Source organism: Alexandromys fortis, unplaced genomic scaffold (genome assembly GCF_014885135.2).
Source record: "Alexandromys fortis isolate MF-2015 unplaced genomic scaffold, M_Fortis_MF-2015_v1.1 scaffold_150, whole genome shotgun sequence".
Taxonomy (NCBI): domain Eukaryota; kingdom Metazoa; phylum Chordata; class Mammalia; order Rodentia; family Cricetidae; genus Alexandromys; species Alexandromys fortis.
In genome coordinates, this window is record NW_026068027.1 from 3,339,019 (window position 1) to 3,358,651 (window position 19,633).

The window sequence follows — 19,633 nt, forward strand, 5'->3', positions numbered from 1 at the left end:
CTCTCTCTCTCTCTCTCTCTCTCTCTCTCTCTCTCTCTCTCTCTCTCTCTCTCTCTCTCTCAGAATCTCCGAAGAAGGTATTAACTTGAGACAACAGAATTAAATTTCCCCCTAAACTGGCTACTTTGATATCCTCAAAGCAGGCTCTGGCTTTTCAATTCAAAAGTTTAGTTGGTTCTAAGAACCTGAAACTTTGTGTTTACTTATGTGTCTGAGAGTATTCCACACACCATTTCAAACAGGAAGTACCAAATTACAGGTCCCTCTCCTCACTGCTCTGAGGCATTTCCAGAACACCCAATGTTTAGAAATCTTTACAAGTCAAGACAAGGGCTGGCGATGACAATGGGGTGATGACCCACCACTGCTTCTCAGCCTGCTGGACGGCTACCTCAGAAGAACACAGAGCCTGCTGGATGGTTACCTCAGGGGACACCGAGCCTGCTGGACAGTTACCTCAGAAGGAAACAGAGCCTGCTGGATAGTTACCTCAGGACACAGCCTGCTGGATGGCTACCTCAGAAGGACACAGAGCCTGCTGGACGGCTACCTCAGAAGAACACAGAGCCTGCTGGACGGCTACCTCAGAAGGACACAGAGCCTGCTGGACGGCTACCTCAGAAGGACACAGAGACTGCTGGATGGCTACCTCAGAAGGACACAGTGACTGCTGGTCGGCTACCTCAGAAGGACATCAAGCGAATCTGCTGAGATGAATGAAGGACCGAAGGCAAACCTCACCTGCTCCTTGGTATCACCAAGTTCTTTCTCAGTTGACAGAACCTGACTGAAATCCAGGTGCTGAGGGAAATACACTGAGTGGCAGATCTTTTCTGTCCTTGAGTTCCTGGTTGAGAATCTCATAAGGTGGATGGTCAAGGTCTGGGGCAGATGAGTCAGCTTCAAAACCTGACAAAGCAAAATCAGCGTGACAATGGGCGTCATTGATGGGCACATTCAGAGCTGTGTCAAGGCCGGAAAGGTGCTCTTTCCCACGAGGGGCGTGCAGGGCACCTCCAAGACTCACATGACTGAGTGTCACTCACCACACATCGCCACAGAGGGCCTCTGCTCAGGCACAGGAACTGTGGCGTCTGCTCTATACGGCTCTAGCCAAATCCTACGGGGAAAATCCTACCCACTGCTCTTGTCCCTAAAAGGTTCTTCCTGTCCCTCTCAGTGTTACAATCTAAGAAGCCAAGTCTGAAATTATGCAGATAAGAGGCCCTGGGATCCCAAGTACAGGCTGGACCCAGGTTCCTTATGTCGGCCATTATGAGATGCCCTTAAGGGGCCTGCAAAGACCTACCAGGAAACCCCAAGGGCAACCCCAGACTGTGAAGAGGTTGGGTGGACTTAAAGAGTACCTGCTTCTGAGTTGTCTTCTTCCCGCAGCTCTGACAGAAGCACTTCTCTGGGCCTGCTAACTCTCTGGGCTGGGAGAAACAGCGCAGGGCCTCCTCCTGCCCCACCCAGGAGAACAAGAATAAGCAAAGGGCAACATCCATGTTCCTCGTCTCAAAAACAGCCCTCTGCCCTACCAGCAGAAGCCCAAGCTTCGCTACCCTTTAATCCCCATCCCCCTAAGTGGACACGTGTGATACATGGGGCAGGATTTCAGAAAGCACCCACTGGTGAGAGGAACAAAACTGGAGGGGACTTGCCAGGGGGAGAACGGGAAGAATGCAGGAGGAGGGAAAGAAGCTTCCTCCCCCAAGTCAAAGGGAGAGATTGGCCCAGGGTGCACACAGGAAACACAAGTCAGTTTTTAAAAATTGTATTGTTTTTGGGTTTTTTTTTTATTTATCATGGTAAGGGAGCATTACTTTGCCAAGGCACATATGTGGAGTACAAAAACAAGTTTTCTAGTCCTCTTCTTCCAGTGTAGGATGCAGGGCTCAAAGTCAGGTCATAACTTATTGGCAACAAGCACCTTTACATGCTAAGCCATCTTGCTAGTCCACAAATTACTTTTTAAAATGCTAGGGTAGGGGGCTTGGAAAGATGGCTCTGAAATTAAGAGCACTGGCTGCTCTTCCAGAGGTCCTGAGTTCAATTCCCAGCAACCACATGGTGGCTCACAACCATCTATAATGAGATCTGGAGCCCTCTTCTGGCATACGGGCATACATGCAGGCAAAACACTGTATACATAATAAATAAATAAGTCTTTTTTAAAAATCCAAGGATAGTGATTGAAGCAAGAGGAAACTGGCTACCTCGGGATGCACAAAGTCTCTGATGAGAAGTCTCTCACCAGTGTTTTCAGAGGCTTTGAGTCCACGTCAAACAGAGGAAGAGAGAGAGTGAGCAGCCGGCTGCTTCTGCTGCTCTCTGCGTCACAGCCCAAACAAATCAGGGACTCCTTCGTCCAGATTGCGAACAGAGTCTGCAGGCGCTCCGCCTGCAAGTAGAGAAAGCAAGGAGGTCAAATAACCTAGGTCACGCTAGGTCAGGACAAGTGAATTTTAGACAGAATCTCTATAAATGACTGGCATAAAATTTTGCTTCCCTGCACATAAATATAACTGTAGTGGGTCTGTTTGCAGACTGTTTGTTTTTATATGTGAAGCCTTAGTCCTTAAACTGTTTATGTTAGTAAGAATTATAGGTTAATAGTCAGCCATGCTTGTCATACTTATAGTCATGTTAGTTAGGCTTTCTAGATATACAGAAATATATGGTGGATGGATAGGTAATCTTCAAAGACTTCATAGACCTGATAAATGTTTTAATGACTTAGAATTCTGTTGACATGAGACACAAATGCTCCTGGTAGCACCAATCTACTCCCAAGAGGATGTTGGACATCCAAGACACTCCATATGGAATTTTTCTACTTCTTGGCAAAATTACCTGTTGGGCATAGAGCTGCCCTTGCCTCTGCCACTGACAGTAAGCATGCTGTCCATTCCAGATGAGCAGGACACAAGGAAAAACGGCTGCTGAACCTTGCCAAGACAGGGTAGGACAGCATTTCAAAGTTCCCTGCTTCTGAAAATGGTCTGTCAGATATTCTAGGCCTGTAGCCTAAAGTGGATGCTCTAACTTTGCAGACAAACACTGGGTGATTGTCCAGGCAGCCAGCTATCTCTGTCATTTCTTGCATTTTTCAGAAGTTGCTTGCTTGCACTTCCTGCTTACTCAGGTAATATTTTCCTTCTCAGGTCTTCAATGGGATTGAAGACTAAATGGTTACAGTTACATTCCTCTTGTATCTTAATTAAGAGTACACAAGCACTAGATTCTGATTCTTCAGGACAGGACAGTTATTAAAGTAATCTCTGTAATTTGCCATTTACCTATGGTCTGGACATTTTAGATGTGTTTCTTACTTGACATTCTTATTGGTCGTAGTTCCATTTTTGTTTATGCTATTACCCTTTCTTTCTCCTAAACTGTACTTGATAATCATTTTTATTATATATGGTTTTGTATTATGTTTAGAGCCTTCTTATTTAGACAAAAAGTGGAAGTGTAGTGGGTATTTACTCTGCCCATGGCCTGGGGCTATCTGGGCCAAAAAGAGGCAGAGTTTCTCATCACCTCTTTAAAGGAAAGAGGGAGAGGCTCACTCTCTCTTGGGGGGGGGTCAGGTGGTGTGAAGCAGCGTCTGATTGATTCCCAGTTTTCCAAGGGCTCTGCAACTGGATTTACCATATCCCATATGTGTGAGTGTATTTTTCCCCTTTCATGTCTTAATAAATCCTTGATGCTCCTTAAACAGACACACGTGGATTTCCCATAACAGATAACCACACCAGGGAGCTGCGCCAAGCAAGACGCATTCCTCGCTCCTGGTGCACACAGTAGTGGAGCGGGTCCCACAAGCCACATCTCACATCTCTGACTCCTCAGGTCCCAGCCCTTACCAAGTCCACGTCAGTGATCTGGTCCTTAGTCAGGTTCCAGATCGTGAGGTAGAGATGAGCAGCGTCATGCTGGACACACACTGGTGAGAGGGAAACACAATTAGTAAGGAGACGTCTCATGCCCTTGGAGAGCCACATGAACACATAAACACTTCCTCCTCTATCCTTTCCTGGCCTTCCCTCGCTTTCTAAAAGAGGAAATGAAAAGCAATCTTGGAGTTTGTTTTTTAAGAGTTTCTCTTAGAACTGAAGTCACAGTCCCATCACTTTCTCTCATTAGCCACCTCTACAGGCCTCCGCTTGCCCGCAGATCTATTTCTCCCCCTTTGGGGCTGAGCAGCTCCTATGACTGGACTCCTCCGCCCCCTGGTGGTCATTTTATTCACTTCCCCAAAAGCAGAGCCCAGTCCGACCAGGATTCCCCAAAGGAGCCAGAGGAAAGGAGGATAGAGAAAAGATCAACTTCATGTTAGATGATCCTGGCTAAGATGAGCAGGAATGTTGCAGGGAGCTGTCTATCTGTCTGTTATAAGTAGGTCTGAAATCGTGAACAGACACAACTGACTTTAGTGGTGCCAGTCCAAAGGAATGGGAAGTCAGAAAAGGCGAGAAACACACTGCAGGCTATTTCACAAAAGGGCAGATCTGTGACACCACGCAGACATTTCAGGCTGCGGCACTTTCTGTGGACGTGCTACGTCTCCCATCACAGCACCGCCGTGATAATCATAATACATATCACAGCACACACTCAACGTCCTATGGTATGTTCTCTGACTTTTGGCCGGTCCTGCTTCTAAACTGTAAGCTCCCTGGAGGTAAAATCGCTGCCATTCCTGTTGCCTTGTGCACATCAAATGTACCATGATGAATGTGAACAATATATGTTAATTGAATATATTAATTAATCTATATAATGAACCCCAACTCAACATTGATTTCCCTGGGGAACTGGGTGCAGAAGGTGTCCTGTCACAGAGCTAACAGATGTAAAGAAAATTGGATTAAGGTATTGTGATGGTCAATTTTGTTTTGCTTTGTTTAGATTTCTTTATTTGATCTTATATGTATATGTGTTTTTCATGCGTGTGTATGTGTGTAACATGTGTATGCCTGGTACCCTTGAAAGTCATAAGAGGGTATCTGACCCCCTGGAACTGGAATTACAAATAGCCAGGCAGTGGTGGTGCATGCCTTTAATCCCAGCACTTAGGAGGCAGAGGCAGGCAGATCTCTGTGAGTTCAAGGCTAGCCTGTTCTACAGAGCGAGTTCCAGGGCAAGCTCCATAGCATAGTTTTTGAAACCCTCAAAAAAAATTTGAACTACCACATGGGTGATGGGCACTGAACCTGGGTCCTCTGCAAGAGCAGCAATCGCTCTTGCCTGCCAAGCCATCTCTCCAGCTCCTGTGATGGTCAGCTTTAACCATCAACTTGACACCATCAGAAAACACTTCTGAAAAGAGTCTCAATCAGGGACTGTCTAAGTTACATTGGCCTGTGACTCATCTGCAGGGTTCATTGGTATGGGAAGACCCAGCTCACTGTGGGCTGCACTAGTCTCTGGGTCTGGGCTCAGAATTGTAAAAGAGCAGAGTGAGCTAAGTATCAGAAGCACGTGTGCACTCATTCCGTCTGAACTTGGTTCATGCCCAACTGTTTCAAGTTTCTGCCTGCCACCCAACTTCCCAGCTATGACAGACTGTACCCTGGATTTGTGAGCTAAAATAAAGACTTTCTGCCCTAAGTTGCTTTTCATCGAGGTATTGTATCACAAGAGAAACGAAACTAGGACAGTTGCCATCTTGAGTCATTTGTTTAAAACCTCATCTGGCCAGAAGTCCCAGTCATCTACAAAAGGCAAGAGTGCTTGTCTGTGCCACTATGTACGTCACACTTGGGAGGCACTGCACGCACCAAGGAAAACAGACGTCCCTGAGAAACCATATCCTAACGGAGAGCAGGTTCCAGCTGTTCAAAATTCACACAAGAGCCGGGCGGTGGTGGCGCACGCCTTTAATCCCAGCACTTGGGAGGCAGAGGCAGACGGATCTCTGTGAGTTCAGACCAGCCTGGTCTACAAGAGCTAGTTCCAGGACAGGCTCCAAAACCACAGAGAAACCTTGTCTCGAAAAACCAAAAAAAAAAAAAAAAATCACACAAGAATAAAAGGCCCCCAGGGGGCACAAAAAACTATGGAAAGCTGAAGAAAGGTGAGAATATAAATGAGATGGTGACAAGGAGAGCTTCTAGGAGTCTATTTTTTCATAAAAAGCAATTAAAATGTTCACAACCTAAAACCGGAGGGCTGGCAAGATGGCTCAGAGAGCAGAAGCACTTCTGAGCAAGCCCGAGGACCCGAATTTGCACACTGGAGCCCACTGTGCACAGAGAGCATTCCCAAAAGCCACCCTCTGCCCTCCACGAGGGTCCATGTCAAACATGGTGTGGCACTCATGTGCCTGCACTGGTATATAAAAAACAATAAATAGGTAGTCCTTAAAAAATAAAATCATGTATGCCAAACCCACGTTTAATATTTCCTTCCTGTGTGAAGGGTGTGAAGGAAATCTGAGATTTTTCCCCTAAGACTCACAGCAAATTAAGAATATCCTTTTTTAACGTAGATACAAGAGACCCATCAGATACTCAAATATAAACTGAGACCTTGGCTGTTCTTCCAAAGGTCCTGGGTTCAATTCCCAGTACCCACATGGCATATAATATATGTCTGTAGCTCTAGTCCTAGGGGATCCAACAACTACTTCTGGCCTCCAAGGATATCAGGCCCATAAATGGTACATAGACATATATACAAGCAAAATAATCATAAAAAAAACTTTTTAGTATGTTGAAATCTGGATTTTAAGAATCATGAAAAACTACACTCCCTAGTGTCTTCAAAGGAACACAATAACTTGCTAGCGATGGGCCCTAAAGGACAGAAAACTAATAAATTGTGACAAAGAATTCAAACAAATGATTGCAAGGAAATTTAATGAGACACAAGAGAATAAAAACATCAATTAAGTTAAAAAGGAAAACCGTTATATGAGTGAGAAATTCAGCATACATATAGAGATAATAAAGAAAAATCATGGCACTAATGACACCATTAAGTTTTAAAACAAAACAGTAGAGCCGGGCGTTGGTGGCACACACCTTTAATCCCAGCAGAGGCAGGCGGATCTCTGTGAGTTCAAGGCCAGCCTGGTCTACAAAGGGAGTTCCAGGATAGGCTCCAAAGCTACAGAGAAACCCTGTCTCGAAAAACCAAAAAAAAAAAAAACAGTAGCTAGCCTCAACAGTGTTGAGGAGGCAGAAGAAAATTCTAAGTAAGAAAATAGGTCTTTGAAATAACCAAATCAGAAAAATGAAAACTAAGGAAATTAAGAAAAACTAAAAACAAAGTCTAGGGGACATATAGCACACAATTAGGCAAGAAAGCATTCACAATGCAAACATTCACAGTGTCAACGCTGAAAGAGGGGACTGGAGAGAAGAGGCACAGAAAACCTACTGAATGACAACTTTCCAAATTCACTGGGAACAAATATAAGCATCCAAGTCCAGGAAGCTCAAAGAGCCTCCTAAAGATTTAGTTAGAAAAGACTCTCCTTAAGGCAAAGAAAGTGGGATGAGACACAGCAACAACACAAAGCCAACCAAGTATATTAAACCCAGCAAAGCTATCCTTCAGAAATGAAGAAAAATAAAGGTTTTCCAAGAAAAAAACAACCTGAGGAATTCTTCACCAGGTTGGCCCCATGAAAACCGAGATAGTAGAAGAGAAAGATGAAACCTGACGTCATAAAAGTACATGGCAGGTAGGACAGTACCTTCTGTGCACAAGAGAGGAAGAGAAGAAAAATGCCTATCCACAAGGGTGAACAAGAAAAAAGGAAGGAAACTGTGTAGTGGCACACACCTATAGTCCTAGCAAGCAGGAGGCAGAGGCTGGAGGACCTGGAGCTCAAGGTCAATTTAGCTACGTAATGTGTTTGAAGTGAGGAAAAGAAAAACAGGAGGAGGAAGTGAAGGGGGACAAGGACTAGGACGAGAAAGAGGGAAGAGAAGATGAGGAGGAAGAAAGGGAAGAAAGAAGGAAAAGAGAATAAGAATTATCCAGAACAAATACGGAAATGTCACATCATTACAAAAGCATGCCTCATTTCCCAGTGGTGACAGTTAATGTACACCGGTCCAGTTCCCCATTGATGTATCTAACAACTGATGACATAGCATCAATGGTGTGATAGCTACAAGAAAATCTCTTTACCGGTAAAGACACACAGAGTCAAAGTGAAGGCTGGAACTGATGTAACAAGGAAAGAGAAACCAAAGGCAGCAGCCACACTCGTACCAGTAAAGTGGACTAAAATTCAAATACTGCAAAAGGGGACAGAGAAGGTCAGTATGGAACGAGAACACAGTCGACTCAACAAAAAGACATAGCAATTGCAAATGTATACACTCCCAAAACTGAAGCACCCAATTACAGAAGGCAAATGCTCCAAGGTCTAAGCACAGAGATAGATTCCAGAACTACCTGGGTGCTTCACTACCCCCACCTTCCACAGTGGACAAATCATTTGGGCCAAAAAAATCAACAGTGCTGGTGAGACTGATGATTCGTCACAAAAAAAAAAAAAAAAACCTTGATGTCCAAGACCTGCAACCTGAGTGTGACACCCAGAACCCACAGTGGGAAGAATCAACTCCCGAAAGTTCTCCTCTGGCCTCCACACACATCTGCGGTACCCTCACTCACACACACATAGCATACATAAACATCCTAATAATAAACAAAATTTTAAGTCTTTTTAAAACCAACAGACAATGAGTTAAACAATATGATACACCAAATGGATTCAACATTTACAAAACATTCCAAATGAAAAGAGAGGAATAAGCTCTGGCATTCAACTGTTGGTAGTTCATTCCATTTATTATATATTTTATAAAAGATTAGAAGAGAAGAATCCAAGGTAGACCCTTCTGAGTTAGGTCCTCAGAAGAAGAGACAATGTAGCATTGTCTGTGATAAAATGTGGAGAAAAGGCTTTCTCTGGTTTACACTTCCAGGTCACAGTCCATCACAGAAGCTGAGGCAGAAACTCAAGCGAGAACTTGAAAGAGAAACCATGAAGGGATGCTGCCTGCTGGCCTCTCTCTGACTCATGCTCAGCTGACTTTCTTATGCAGCCTGGGACCACCTGTCCAGTGAGTGGTCTGGGCTGCAGTGAGCTGAGCCCTGCTGCATCCATTAACAATCAAGGCAATCACCTGTAGACACACCCACACCCCAGCCTAGTCTGGACAATCCCTCAACTGAGGCTCCCTGGTCAGACGACTTGAGAGTTAAAAGTTAACCAGGACAAAGGACAACAGGGAGGTTGACAGTGTGTTTTGGCAAAGGCACACTTGGCTATAGGCAACACAAAGAAATGAGTGTTTAACGAGAAAGATATGTTAATTACTCCGATGTGGTCATTACACAATGCATAAATGTATCAAATCACACTACATCCTGAAAATAGGCAGGTGTCATGCTAGCTTTCTTTAAAGCCACTTCAAAGCAGTAAGCGGATAATAGTCACAAAACACTCACACATGAAACTTTTCCTTTCAAAAGTAAAGAGATGTGTGTTTCAGATCAACGCCAATGCCTCTAATAAAAGGGGTCTGGAGTCTCCCTGTCCTTTCGCTGACCAGCAGCCCTCGCCCTCACTCTTTCCCTCGGGTCCCCTCCCCAGCCGACACTGTGTATCAGGGGACAGGAGCCGGAGCTGCGAGGGCTCTTACACGACACGTTGTACTTCTGGAGGCAGTAAGCCAGCTCCAGGGGCAGCACTGCTTTCTGTCGGCTGTCCTGCATCTTCTCCAGCAACAAAAGCAACTGGAAGGGGACGCTTCCCTTCTGCTCTTCTGTTCCCCGCGGCACTGTTATCCTGTCAAGTAAGAACAGCCAGGCGGCTCATACCCACCCTTCTCCAGGCCAGGAGCACACTGGAAATCATTTAAAGAACTGCAAAGACTCTCCACGTCCTTGCTATTCTCTGAATTAAGGTAGAATTACGGGACTGGGTAGATTCATGCATGTACTCAAGTGATTTAGTATTAGGAGGGAGATCATCATAGTCCCACCCAACCATGCTCAACCATCACATTAAGGAAGGAAGTTGCACCACACTCTGGGCCCACACTAGTGGGAGCAGGCAAATGTCCAGCCTGAGGTACTTCATACTGCAAAGGCAAATACTGAGCTAGGTCCTGGGAAGAAAGGACAATATGGCAGATGACAGGGTTTTGACAATGGTTCATTTAGCTACAGGCAATTCTCACTTGCTTTGTGGATAAGCAAAACAAAAAAGCACGGGGCTAAATAAATCACTGACTAAATGTGTGCATCCATTCACCCACTTTCTCTGATGCTGGTCCACTCCCAGCTCCAGATCAGTGGCCGTCATCCTTGGTTGTACTTCAGAAGTGTCTGAGGAGTCTTTTAAAAAGCACTAGTAAGAGCGGGAGAGATGGCTCAGCAGTTAAGAGCACTGACTACTCTCCCAGAGGACCCTGGTTCGATTCCCAGCATCTACATGGTGCTCATAACTATCTGTAACTCCACTTCCCCGAGCTCCAACTCCCTCCTCTGGCTTCCATAGGCAAAACAATAAAATAATAATAATAATATTTAAAAGCACTAATGATGCACACCACCTGAAACCACCTGGAGGCGGGGGCGATCATTGTCTATTTTTTTTTTTTTTTTTTGGTTTTTCAAGACAGGGTTTCTCTGTAGCTTTGGAGCCTGTCCTGGAACTCCCTTTGTAGACCAGGCTGGCCTCGAACTCACAGAGATCCGCCTGCCTCTGCCTCCTGAGTGCTGGGATTACAGGCGTGCGCCACCACCGCCCGGCTTCATTGTCTATTTTTAAGCTTTGAAAATGATGCTAACCTGCTGGACAAAATATGCAAGAAAAGGTCTTTTCTCGGGCATCTCTGGAAAGGAGACTTGCGGAAGTCAAAGTCATTGTGAACAAATGGAAATTCTAAAACACCATCGTTATGCACGTTATCAGGCAGAACCAGAGCTGTACCTCTTCAGTATCTTCCTGAAGTCCACATTCATCATCAGCACCTGCACCAAGGAGTTCAGGCAACAGGTCTGTCCGATGTTGTGTAAACCAACCAGGCCTTCAAGACAAAGAGGGGGGAGAAAGAGCTGAAGGCAAGACATAACACACACCAGAACTCAAACGCTTTTCTTGGGTCTACAGAGGACATGGTATCCAGAGAAACACTCTCACAGACACAGGTGAGCTAACAAGCATCAGGCTTTGAAGAGTTAAACGACCGAACAAGCTGTAGTACCTCACTAGACAAGAGCACCATCGCACATTGACAGCGAGCAGCAGAGTGGGTGTTAGGGGGAGAAAACAGAGCCACCCTGAGAAGGTATCTGGGGAGCTGTTCATTCCCCTCACTCCGCATTTCTACCCCGGTAAGTTAGGACGGGCAGCAGTGGGGCTCGGGGAGACTCAGAGTCCATCACGTTCACACTGGGCTCAGTCCGCTCCACAGAAATGGAGGGCACAGGAGGCGGCACTGGGGAGACCCGCCAGCCCTAAGCTTACCTCAAGAGGCAAAAGGCCAAACAATGTTCAAGAAGAATGGAGGAGAACCAAAACGAATATTTCTAGACATACCAGCAACCAGCCTCCCTTCCCACCCCAGCCACAGGCTCAGCTGACCCCAGAAGGTGAGAGGCTGAAGAACAAGACAGTAGCCCGAATCTCAGAGGCCTGGACAGAGAGCTTCTGAGACAGGAAAAGACAAAGAAATGAAAACTCCAGGGGCAACGGGTTTTGGCTGCCAAATCAGCAGAGCCCCTTCTTTAGCGGATGAAGCCACTAACATGAAACTGACGCAGAGCGTGCCCCTTTCACGACAGGGTGGGAAGGAAGCATTTCATACGCTGCGAAGCAGGAGTGGAGGCTCCACTGACCGTGAGGGCGGTTCCAGGCACTGCAGTGTTCTCTAGACAGCCCTTTCTTCCTCTTCATGTCCTCGTCCTCCAGTTCTGAGGAGCACTGAGGGTCGGCCACGACTGACGGGCAGGTTTCCCTCAGAAACCCAGACCCTTTGCCCATTAGTGATCCACGCTCAAACCCCGAGGTTGGGACTGCCTGACTGAGGCTCAGGATTCCCCAACTTCACTTCCAGGAAGAGTCCACACAAGCCAGGCACAAAGGAACCTCTGTGGGAACACACAGCAACAGAAGACACTGAGATGGGGGACAAAAGCAGACCACTGACTCTGACTGCTAGAGGGAGACTGGTTTAGTTCTAAAATGAGAATTAATGACAAGCTGGGCATCCCCAACCCTTCTTTACCTTTTATCTTTCCTCAGTAGGAACTGTCGTGTCTTAATGCTCGTCTCTTCCTCCTCCTGGGCTCTTTGTCTTAGTAAATGGTCTGGACCAAAAACTGAAGATCTTGCCCCGACTCTCAATCCTTAAAAGTTGAAAAAGGTATCAGTTCTACTGGCCAAAGACTGCTCACAAGGAAACCCCTCGTTCTCCACATCCTTGAGCCCCTGGGACATGCCTGCAGACATCTAAGGTCCTTCCTCTGGGAAGTTTGTCGTAGGTCCTCAGGAGGGCTTAATGGTCACCTGTTTTAAGCACTTTGTGCATAAAGTTACTCTAATTCTGATGTAAGGACTATGGGTCTCTGTGGAATTGGTTACCCTCAGCTCAGGTTCCCCCTTCAGCAGACAATCCTTCCCAAACCCAGAGGACAACTGAGTCCCTTTCACCCAAACCAGAGAATCATAAGCACGAGATCATCGTACAGATGAGGAAATGTACTATGATCCGCCAACCCTTATTCTTACTTCCTCCTGACAGTGCAGGCCTCAGCCACCTGTAAACCCTCCCCTAAAATTCTCTGGGATACCCGGAGGTCCCACATGTGTTTCAGAACAGAAGTCATAACTGCTGAGCCAGGTCTCACCTGCCCCTCTCCAGCAAGCTTGGGCAACTGCCAGCCACAGCAGCCTGCTAGAAAGAGCGCGCTGGCATCTCCAGCTAGGGATGACGTGAAAGTGGAAAACACCCAGCCATCCTCAGTGGCCATGTGCCCTTTGATTCCCCCAGTTCCCCTGAAAGGGCTTCAACTTCTGCCTGCAGCTTCCTTCCAGCCCTCAGCCTGCCCACAGACCTAAGCTGAGGCACCGTGTCCTCTGTGTCTCCTTCTCTCTCTGGCCTCTTAGTTGGCTATGAAGCACTAAACCAGCTGGATTCAGCTAGGGCCGTCTCAATAGATTCTTCTCGAGACAGAGGCTGGTGTTGGGAGGTTTCCTTGATTGCTCTCCATCTTATTCTTTGAGGCAGGGTCTCTCCGGTGACCAATACAGTCTGGTCTAACTAGCCAGCTCACTCCATGGATTCCCTGTTCCCACCTCCTGAGCACTTAGAATTGCAAGGAGACTGCCATGCCCGCCTGGCACCTACGCAGGTGCAGGGAGCCCAAGCCCTGTCCTCACCCAGCCAGCGTTTTACCTAACGAGTTATCTCTCCAGTCTAAAGGTAAGGTTTTCTTTAATTGTGCATCCGTGTTCCCATCTGCCTGTGGATTTGTGCTCATGCGTGCAGTTGCCCATGGAGACCAGAAGAGGGTGCCGGATCCCTTAGAGTACTGGCTGTTGTGAGCTGCCCAGTCGGGTTAGCAACAAAACTTGGGTCTTCTGCAAGAGCAGGGTGCCCTCTTAACCGCTGAGCCATCTCTCCAACACCAAAAAGGTGACATTTTTAATACATGTGGCTGGCTACATGTCTTGTATCGGTTTATAGTCTGGCCAATGGAGAGAACCAGTCAGAACTCAGTGGCTAAACAAGTGGCCTTGTAACAGAGTTTGTTAAAGATAAGAGGGCAGAAGGCGGTGGGTGCTGAGGCTGTTAAGCCAGGCGTGTTGTTAAACACCAGTAATTCCAGCACACAGGAGGCTCAGGATAGGGAATTACAAGTTGGAGACCAGCCTGGGCCACAGAATGAGACCCTATGGAGAGCACAAGAATCTAAATCTTGATGCAAGAAAAGTAATACGGGTGGTGTGCAAATGTGCGGTGTCTGGAGAAAGGGGATGTGGGTAAGTTTATGCAGAGGGCTGTAAGAATATTTGCATAAGGAAATCCAAACTCAAAATGGAAGGAAATACAGTCTAGAAATTTACTAAGCTAACAGTCATGGAAGCCCAAATCGAGACCATAATAAGACATCCTTGTAGATTTTCCATCAGGGAGCAGTCAGCAGTTCTGACGATCTGATCATCGCAGGCGACGACAAACGTGTTGAAGTGAAATGCCACTTCACTCATAAATGTGCAATTGGGGGAGAGGGGTGTTTGGTCGATTTGGTTTTGGTTTAAGATTTGTTATTTTATTTATGAGTGCTCTATCTGCATGTATGCCTGTATGCCAGAAGAGGGCATCAGCTTCCACTATAGACGGTTGTTAGTCACCATTTGCTTACTGGGAATTGAACTCAGATTCTCTGAAAGAGCATCCAGTGCTCTTAACCTCTGAGTCATTTCTCTAGCCCCAGTTGGATTGTTTTTTGAGACAAGATGTTACTTGGAGCCAAGACTGGCCTCAAACTCAATCCCCTTGCCTCGGCCACCTGTGTTCCGAAATGGCTGGCAGCAATGTCACCACACCCAGTAGAAATTTGTATAGTCCCTGTGTGTCAATTAAAAATAAAATACATATTTAAATTTTTTATTGAGCCAAGCATTGGAGGAGGTATGGGTAAGTAGAATTTTTTTTTAAACTTGAAGACAGAGTTTCTCTGTGCTCCCTGGCTACCCTGGAACTCACTCTGCAGATCAGGCTGGCCTCAAACTCAGAGATCTGCCTGCTTCCACCTCCAGAGTACTGGGATTAAAGTCATCAACGCCAGGCTGGATCTTTTTCTTTTCAAATATTAATAATGTGTGTGTGTGTGTGTGTGCCACAGTACACATTCAGAAATCAGAAGACACCTTGGCTGAGTCGGTTCTGCCTTGGGATTGAACCCAGGGCCCCAGGCTTGTGCAGCAAACACCTTTACCATGATTTTTTTAAGATTAAAAGTTTCTTATTGTATTATTTACTTACTTCGTGTGTGTGTGTGTGTGTATGTGTGTGTGTGTGTGTGTGTGTGTGTACATGAACGCCACGGTACACAAAGGGAGGTCAGGGGACAACTTGCTGGAGTCAGTCTTCTTCCAAATAGGTCCCAGGACTCAAACTCAGGACATCAGGCCTGGCCGCAGGGCTTTCAGTCACCGAGCCATCTCACTGCCAGCCCCCAAACAGGATTCTTAATGCTACAAGGGGCAGACTATAAAATGGCCCAATCGCTTGGAGAAGTAACTTGTTATCATCTTTGAAACTCAAATTCAATATCAAAATTTCAAGGGATTCTTTTTTACTTTTTCCCTTTTCTTTACTGTTTTTTTGTTTGAGTTTGTTTTATTTTGCTGGTGACCTTTTCCTTCCTCCCTTTCTTTCTTAGCTAACTAATTTGTTTGCAGTGCTGGAGATGAATCTAGGCGCTCTCAACATGCTAGGCAAATGGTCTACACTGAACCACATCTACACCCCCTAAGGAGATTCTCAGTGTCCTTGGCGACACGTGTGACATGGTCACAGCGGCGCTGTTTGTGCTGTACAAACCTTAGATACCGCATGTGCATCAGTGGACATGAACAGACCACAGCACATGTCTCAACAGGCTGAACTGAGAAACAAAATGTTTACTCAAGAGAGCTGGAGAGATGACTTAGCCTTAAGAGCACTTGCTGCTCTTGCAGAGAACCTGGGTCTGGTTCCCAACACCCACATGGCAGCTCAGAACTCCAGTTCCAGGAGATGCAATGCCCTGATCTTGCCTTTGTGGGAACTGCACGTATGTGGTGTACATATATGCATGGAGGCAAACCCTTGTATGCAATTTTAAAGTAAATGAATCTTTTAAAAATAAAACATCTACTCAAAACAGTGACTCTCAGGCCTGAGGAGATGGCTCAGTATGCAAAGGGCTTGCTTAGCAAGCGTGAGGACCTGAGTTCGAGTCCCCAGAATTCACATAAAAAGTCAGATGTACACATCTGTAGTCTCCATAATAAGAGACCCTATCTCAAAAGACAAAGTAAATGGCTTCTGGGGAGCTACACTAAGGGTGATGCCTTGCCTTTATGCACATATCCACATAGACAGACAGACACACACACACACACCATCACCACCACCACCACCAATAAAATTTCAGAAAACATTGTATAACTTCTTACTATAGATTCAAACTTGATATCAATGAAAAATTATACTACGCATTCATCAATACAAGTATGTGACAAAAATTTCTAAATAGAAAATAAAAATCAAGTTTAGGCTACTGGTTCTGAGGGAAGGCAAAGGCATGAAGCTTGAGGAGGGTCAACTGTGGCTCGGGACAGTCGGCTTTGGTAGCAGAGTAAGCACCCGAGGTTTATTTCACTATGGATCAGCCCACGTAACCTGGACTGACAGCAGCAGATGCGGTCTAGCTTAGGCCTGAGGCAAGCAACCCTCTCGCTGTGCCAAGCACATATGCAGCTTGAGCTTGGGAGGCAGAGCCAGAGCATGGAGGCCAAGACTACAAAGCTGGTTGGCTGATGTGGGGAGTCTTTAAAAGTTCAGGCTGAGCCTGATGGTGCTCAGCGCACGCCTGTAATCCCAGCACTCAGGAGGCAGAGGTAAGAGGGTTTCTGAGAGTTTGAGGCCAGCCTTATCTAGAGTGAGTCTGGGACTGCCAGGACTATACGGCACGGGGGGGGGGGGAGGTTCAGGCTGGTACAGAAGCAGGTAGAGCACCATGAGGAAGGAAATCGAAACAAAGGGAACTGAGGAAGGTGGTAAGTGGGCAGAGAGGATGCAGCTGAGGCAGGGGTGACAGCCATCTGCGGGAGCAAAGCTCAACCCCTGACTCAAAACACACTGGTTCCAAAGAAGAAACCTAGCTCCGCTCACCCTTTCTGAAGCTGTATCCTTCAAATGAGGGGGAACGGCGGGAATAACCACCATGGGTAACCCACCGATATGGTCATAGAGTCAGTGAGGGTCTTGAGGGAAAGAGCTAGAGAGTTAATGACATGATGTGGGAATTCTGGGTGGGGAGTCCCTCCAGGGCTATTCACTCACGGGGGAAGGGAAGCAGCTATAAATGCCCTGAAAGGAACAAGATTAGTATTATTGGCAATATCAAAGTAGCCTCATCTTCAAAACTTTTGAGACAAGGTCTAGTAATGTAATCCACGGACTCAAACTTTTTTGCATAGATAGATAGATAGATAGATAGATAGATAGATAGATAGATAGATAGATATTAAATAAAGTCTCACTATGTATCCTAGGCTGGCCTCAAATTCTCAACACAATCCCGTCTCGCCTCTCCAATGCTGTGATTACAGGTGTGAGCTGAACCATCACATCCAAACCCTTGGTCCTCTCACCTCACTCAGCCTGCCCAGGGCTAAAATCCCCAGGGACTACTAACGGCCCAAACCTCTGTTCCGGACTTTGAGCCATTTTTGAGGATCTGCTTACATTTTAGGAACAATGGGAATGTGGTGGACAAGCTGAGATCACCCCAGAGAAAACCCAACTAATAGAGCGTCTTGGGGCTCCTCTGGCCTGTGTGGGCTGATGAGAATAGGTGCTCTCCTGAGCGTACCCTTAGACATATCCTCAGCCCGGAAATGCGGGTGCACCTGTCTGGTGCCCACTGGAGCTCTGGCCACAGCCCAGGCACATCGTACCCGCCATTGTAAGCCTTATCAACCTAACGTTGATTTAAAGTGCCAAGACTATGGAGCAAGGGCTTCCTGAGTGAAAAAAGAAAACGAACAAGCAAAAAGCCTCCCTTTTAAAAACAAAGGCCCCTCTGCTAGTGCGCGGTGAGTCCGAGAGAGACCGGACAACCCACCTCTGGGCCACGTTCTGCTCAGCTTATTCTTCTGAACACAGGACGGAACGGGTGTCAAAGCTCTCAAAAGACACTTCTCAGGGAATGTTCTAAAATGTTTTGAAACATTTACCTCACCTTCTGAACCGATTTCAAAGTATAAACTCCCTCCATGTTAGGCATGAAATTAAGTCATAACTTTGAAACAGCTTGAACTCGGGCTTCCAGAGGACTTCTGTGTTTAAAGGTATATATTTGGCTTCCTTCGCAGAAGATGAAAAGCAGGCCCGGGGAACAGGTTTAGAAGATCTGACAAAAATCCTTCCACTTTCTGAGTTCACTGATTGCAGTCTTAGGAGTTTTCCACGAATGTGTTTGTGTATTTGCACAAGGGCGTACAAAAAAAATGGTACTCAAAATAAGACATAACCTAAATGTCCATGAGTTAGTGAAATACGAGCTTCTCCTACGACACATCGGTTAAAGCACTAGCATGAAGGGAAACAAGAAGCAAGTTACAGAATGACGTTAAAGATATCCATTTTATGATTTTTCTGATAAAGTGCACATAAAATGATACTGAGTTAATAATTAAGCGAAACATCTCTACACATCTGTCTGCGTCGTTTGGATCTTTAACACACCACTTTTGTGATTTCTTTTTCAAAGTACACATAAAGCATGCCTAAGGTCCAAATAAATATATCTGCTTGGGAAACAAACCGACTGTCCCCGTAGATGCATGCCAAAAATGCAGACTGACACTATTTGCGGAGCCCAAGTAAATTCTTAACCATCTGGAGTTACATGAGTTCTGGTGGATGAAGGAAACATCCTAAGTTAGCCACAAACTTGCCTCAAGTACCTCGCGTCAAGCCTCCAACGCGAAGACCGAGGAGGGATCCGCGACGAGCTCTGGAGGAGGACACGGTGCAGCTACCGCGCCCGGGACAGCCACGAAGCAGCTTGTCAGCCTCGCGGCTCGGGAACGTCCGCGCTTCTTAAGGCACAGCGCGCTGGATCCCGCCCTGGCCCTCCCCGCCAAGCCCTCTGCACGCCCAGCCACGCCCCCCTCACTGCCAAGCTTTCGTTTTCCTCTAGATTCAAAGGAAAGCGAAACTCAAGACAGCGAGCGAGCAGGCAGGCGGGCGGGGGGGGCGGGCGCGAGGAGCGCGTGTGCACGCGCCCAGGGAACCCGTGGTCTCCTGCACCGCAGCTCAGCATCCTCGTCGGACCTGGCCCGGTGCCTCCCGGGTACACGGTCTTTTTTATGTGCAATTGTAAGATTGGAAATGCTCACCGTTGCTGTGACAGCTGCTCTGGGAGCCGGCAGCAGAGGACTCCCTGGCTGAGACTAGCCCCAAGGGGGTAAAGAGTCAGTTAGCGCTAACATTTATTGCGTTTCTGTTATTTGCCAGACTCACCGTTAAACTATGAAAATAATTTTATCTACACAGTGGCCTTTTGTGTCTTTACATTTAATCCCAATTTTATAGGATAAAATGTTAAATTTAAACTAACGGGCCTCTGACCAATCCCACCCCTTTGTGGAAAATAGCAGACCATTGTAATTAGCACACCAGGTGACCATGAAGATACCGAACACAGCCTAAACGGAGCCTGGTTTGAAGGATCCGGGATGTACACACATGAAATGCTTTCCTAGCTCTTTACGGATGTATTTCGTGTATGCAGGCTGTGGGAGCAAAGGCAGAGGGTGATCTGTTAGCTGTGGGAGCAAAGGCAGAGGGTGATCTGTTAGCTGCTGGGC

General features: G+C 46.5%; 1 protein-coding gene across 2 annotated transcripts in view; it reads right to left on the reverse strand.

The window, feature by feature from the left end:
* Usp18 (ubiquitin specific peptidase 18) overlaps nt 1-18,882 on the reverse strand; it is a 21,953-nt gene extending 3,071 nt beyond the window's left edge. Inside the window, exons 1-9 of one of the 2 annotated variants that reach the window (XM_050164137.1) lie at nt 18,728-18,882; nt 12,270-12,390; nt 11,881-12,132; nt 10,973-11,069; nt 9,678-9,823; nt 3,873-3,952; nt 2,258-2,404; nt 1,368-1,463; nt 742-909 (exon numbers count right to left, since the gene is read on the reverse strand). In XM_050164137.1, coding sequence (XP_050020094.1) covers nt 742-909; nt 1,368-1,463; nt 2,258-2,404; nt 3,873-3,952; nt 9,678-9,823; nt 10,973-11,069; nt 11,881-12,025 — 879 coding nt within the window. In that variant the 5' untranslated portion in view covers nt 12,026-12,132; nt 12,270-12,390; nt 18,728-18,882. The remainder of the gene's footprint in view (nt 1-741; nt 910-1,367; nt 1,464-2,257; nt 2,405-3,872; nt 3,953-9,677; nt 9,824-10,972; nt 11,070-11,880; nt 12,133-12,269; nt 12,391-18,727) is intronic. The other variant, XM_050164138.1, reaches the window with a different exon arrangement.
* Nucleotides 18,883-19,633: the final 751 nt, after the last annotated feature.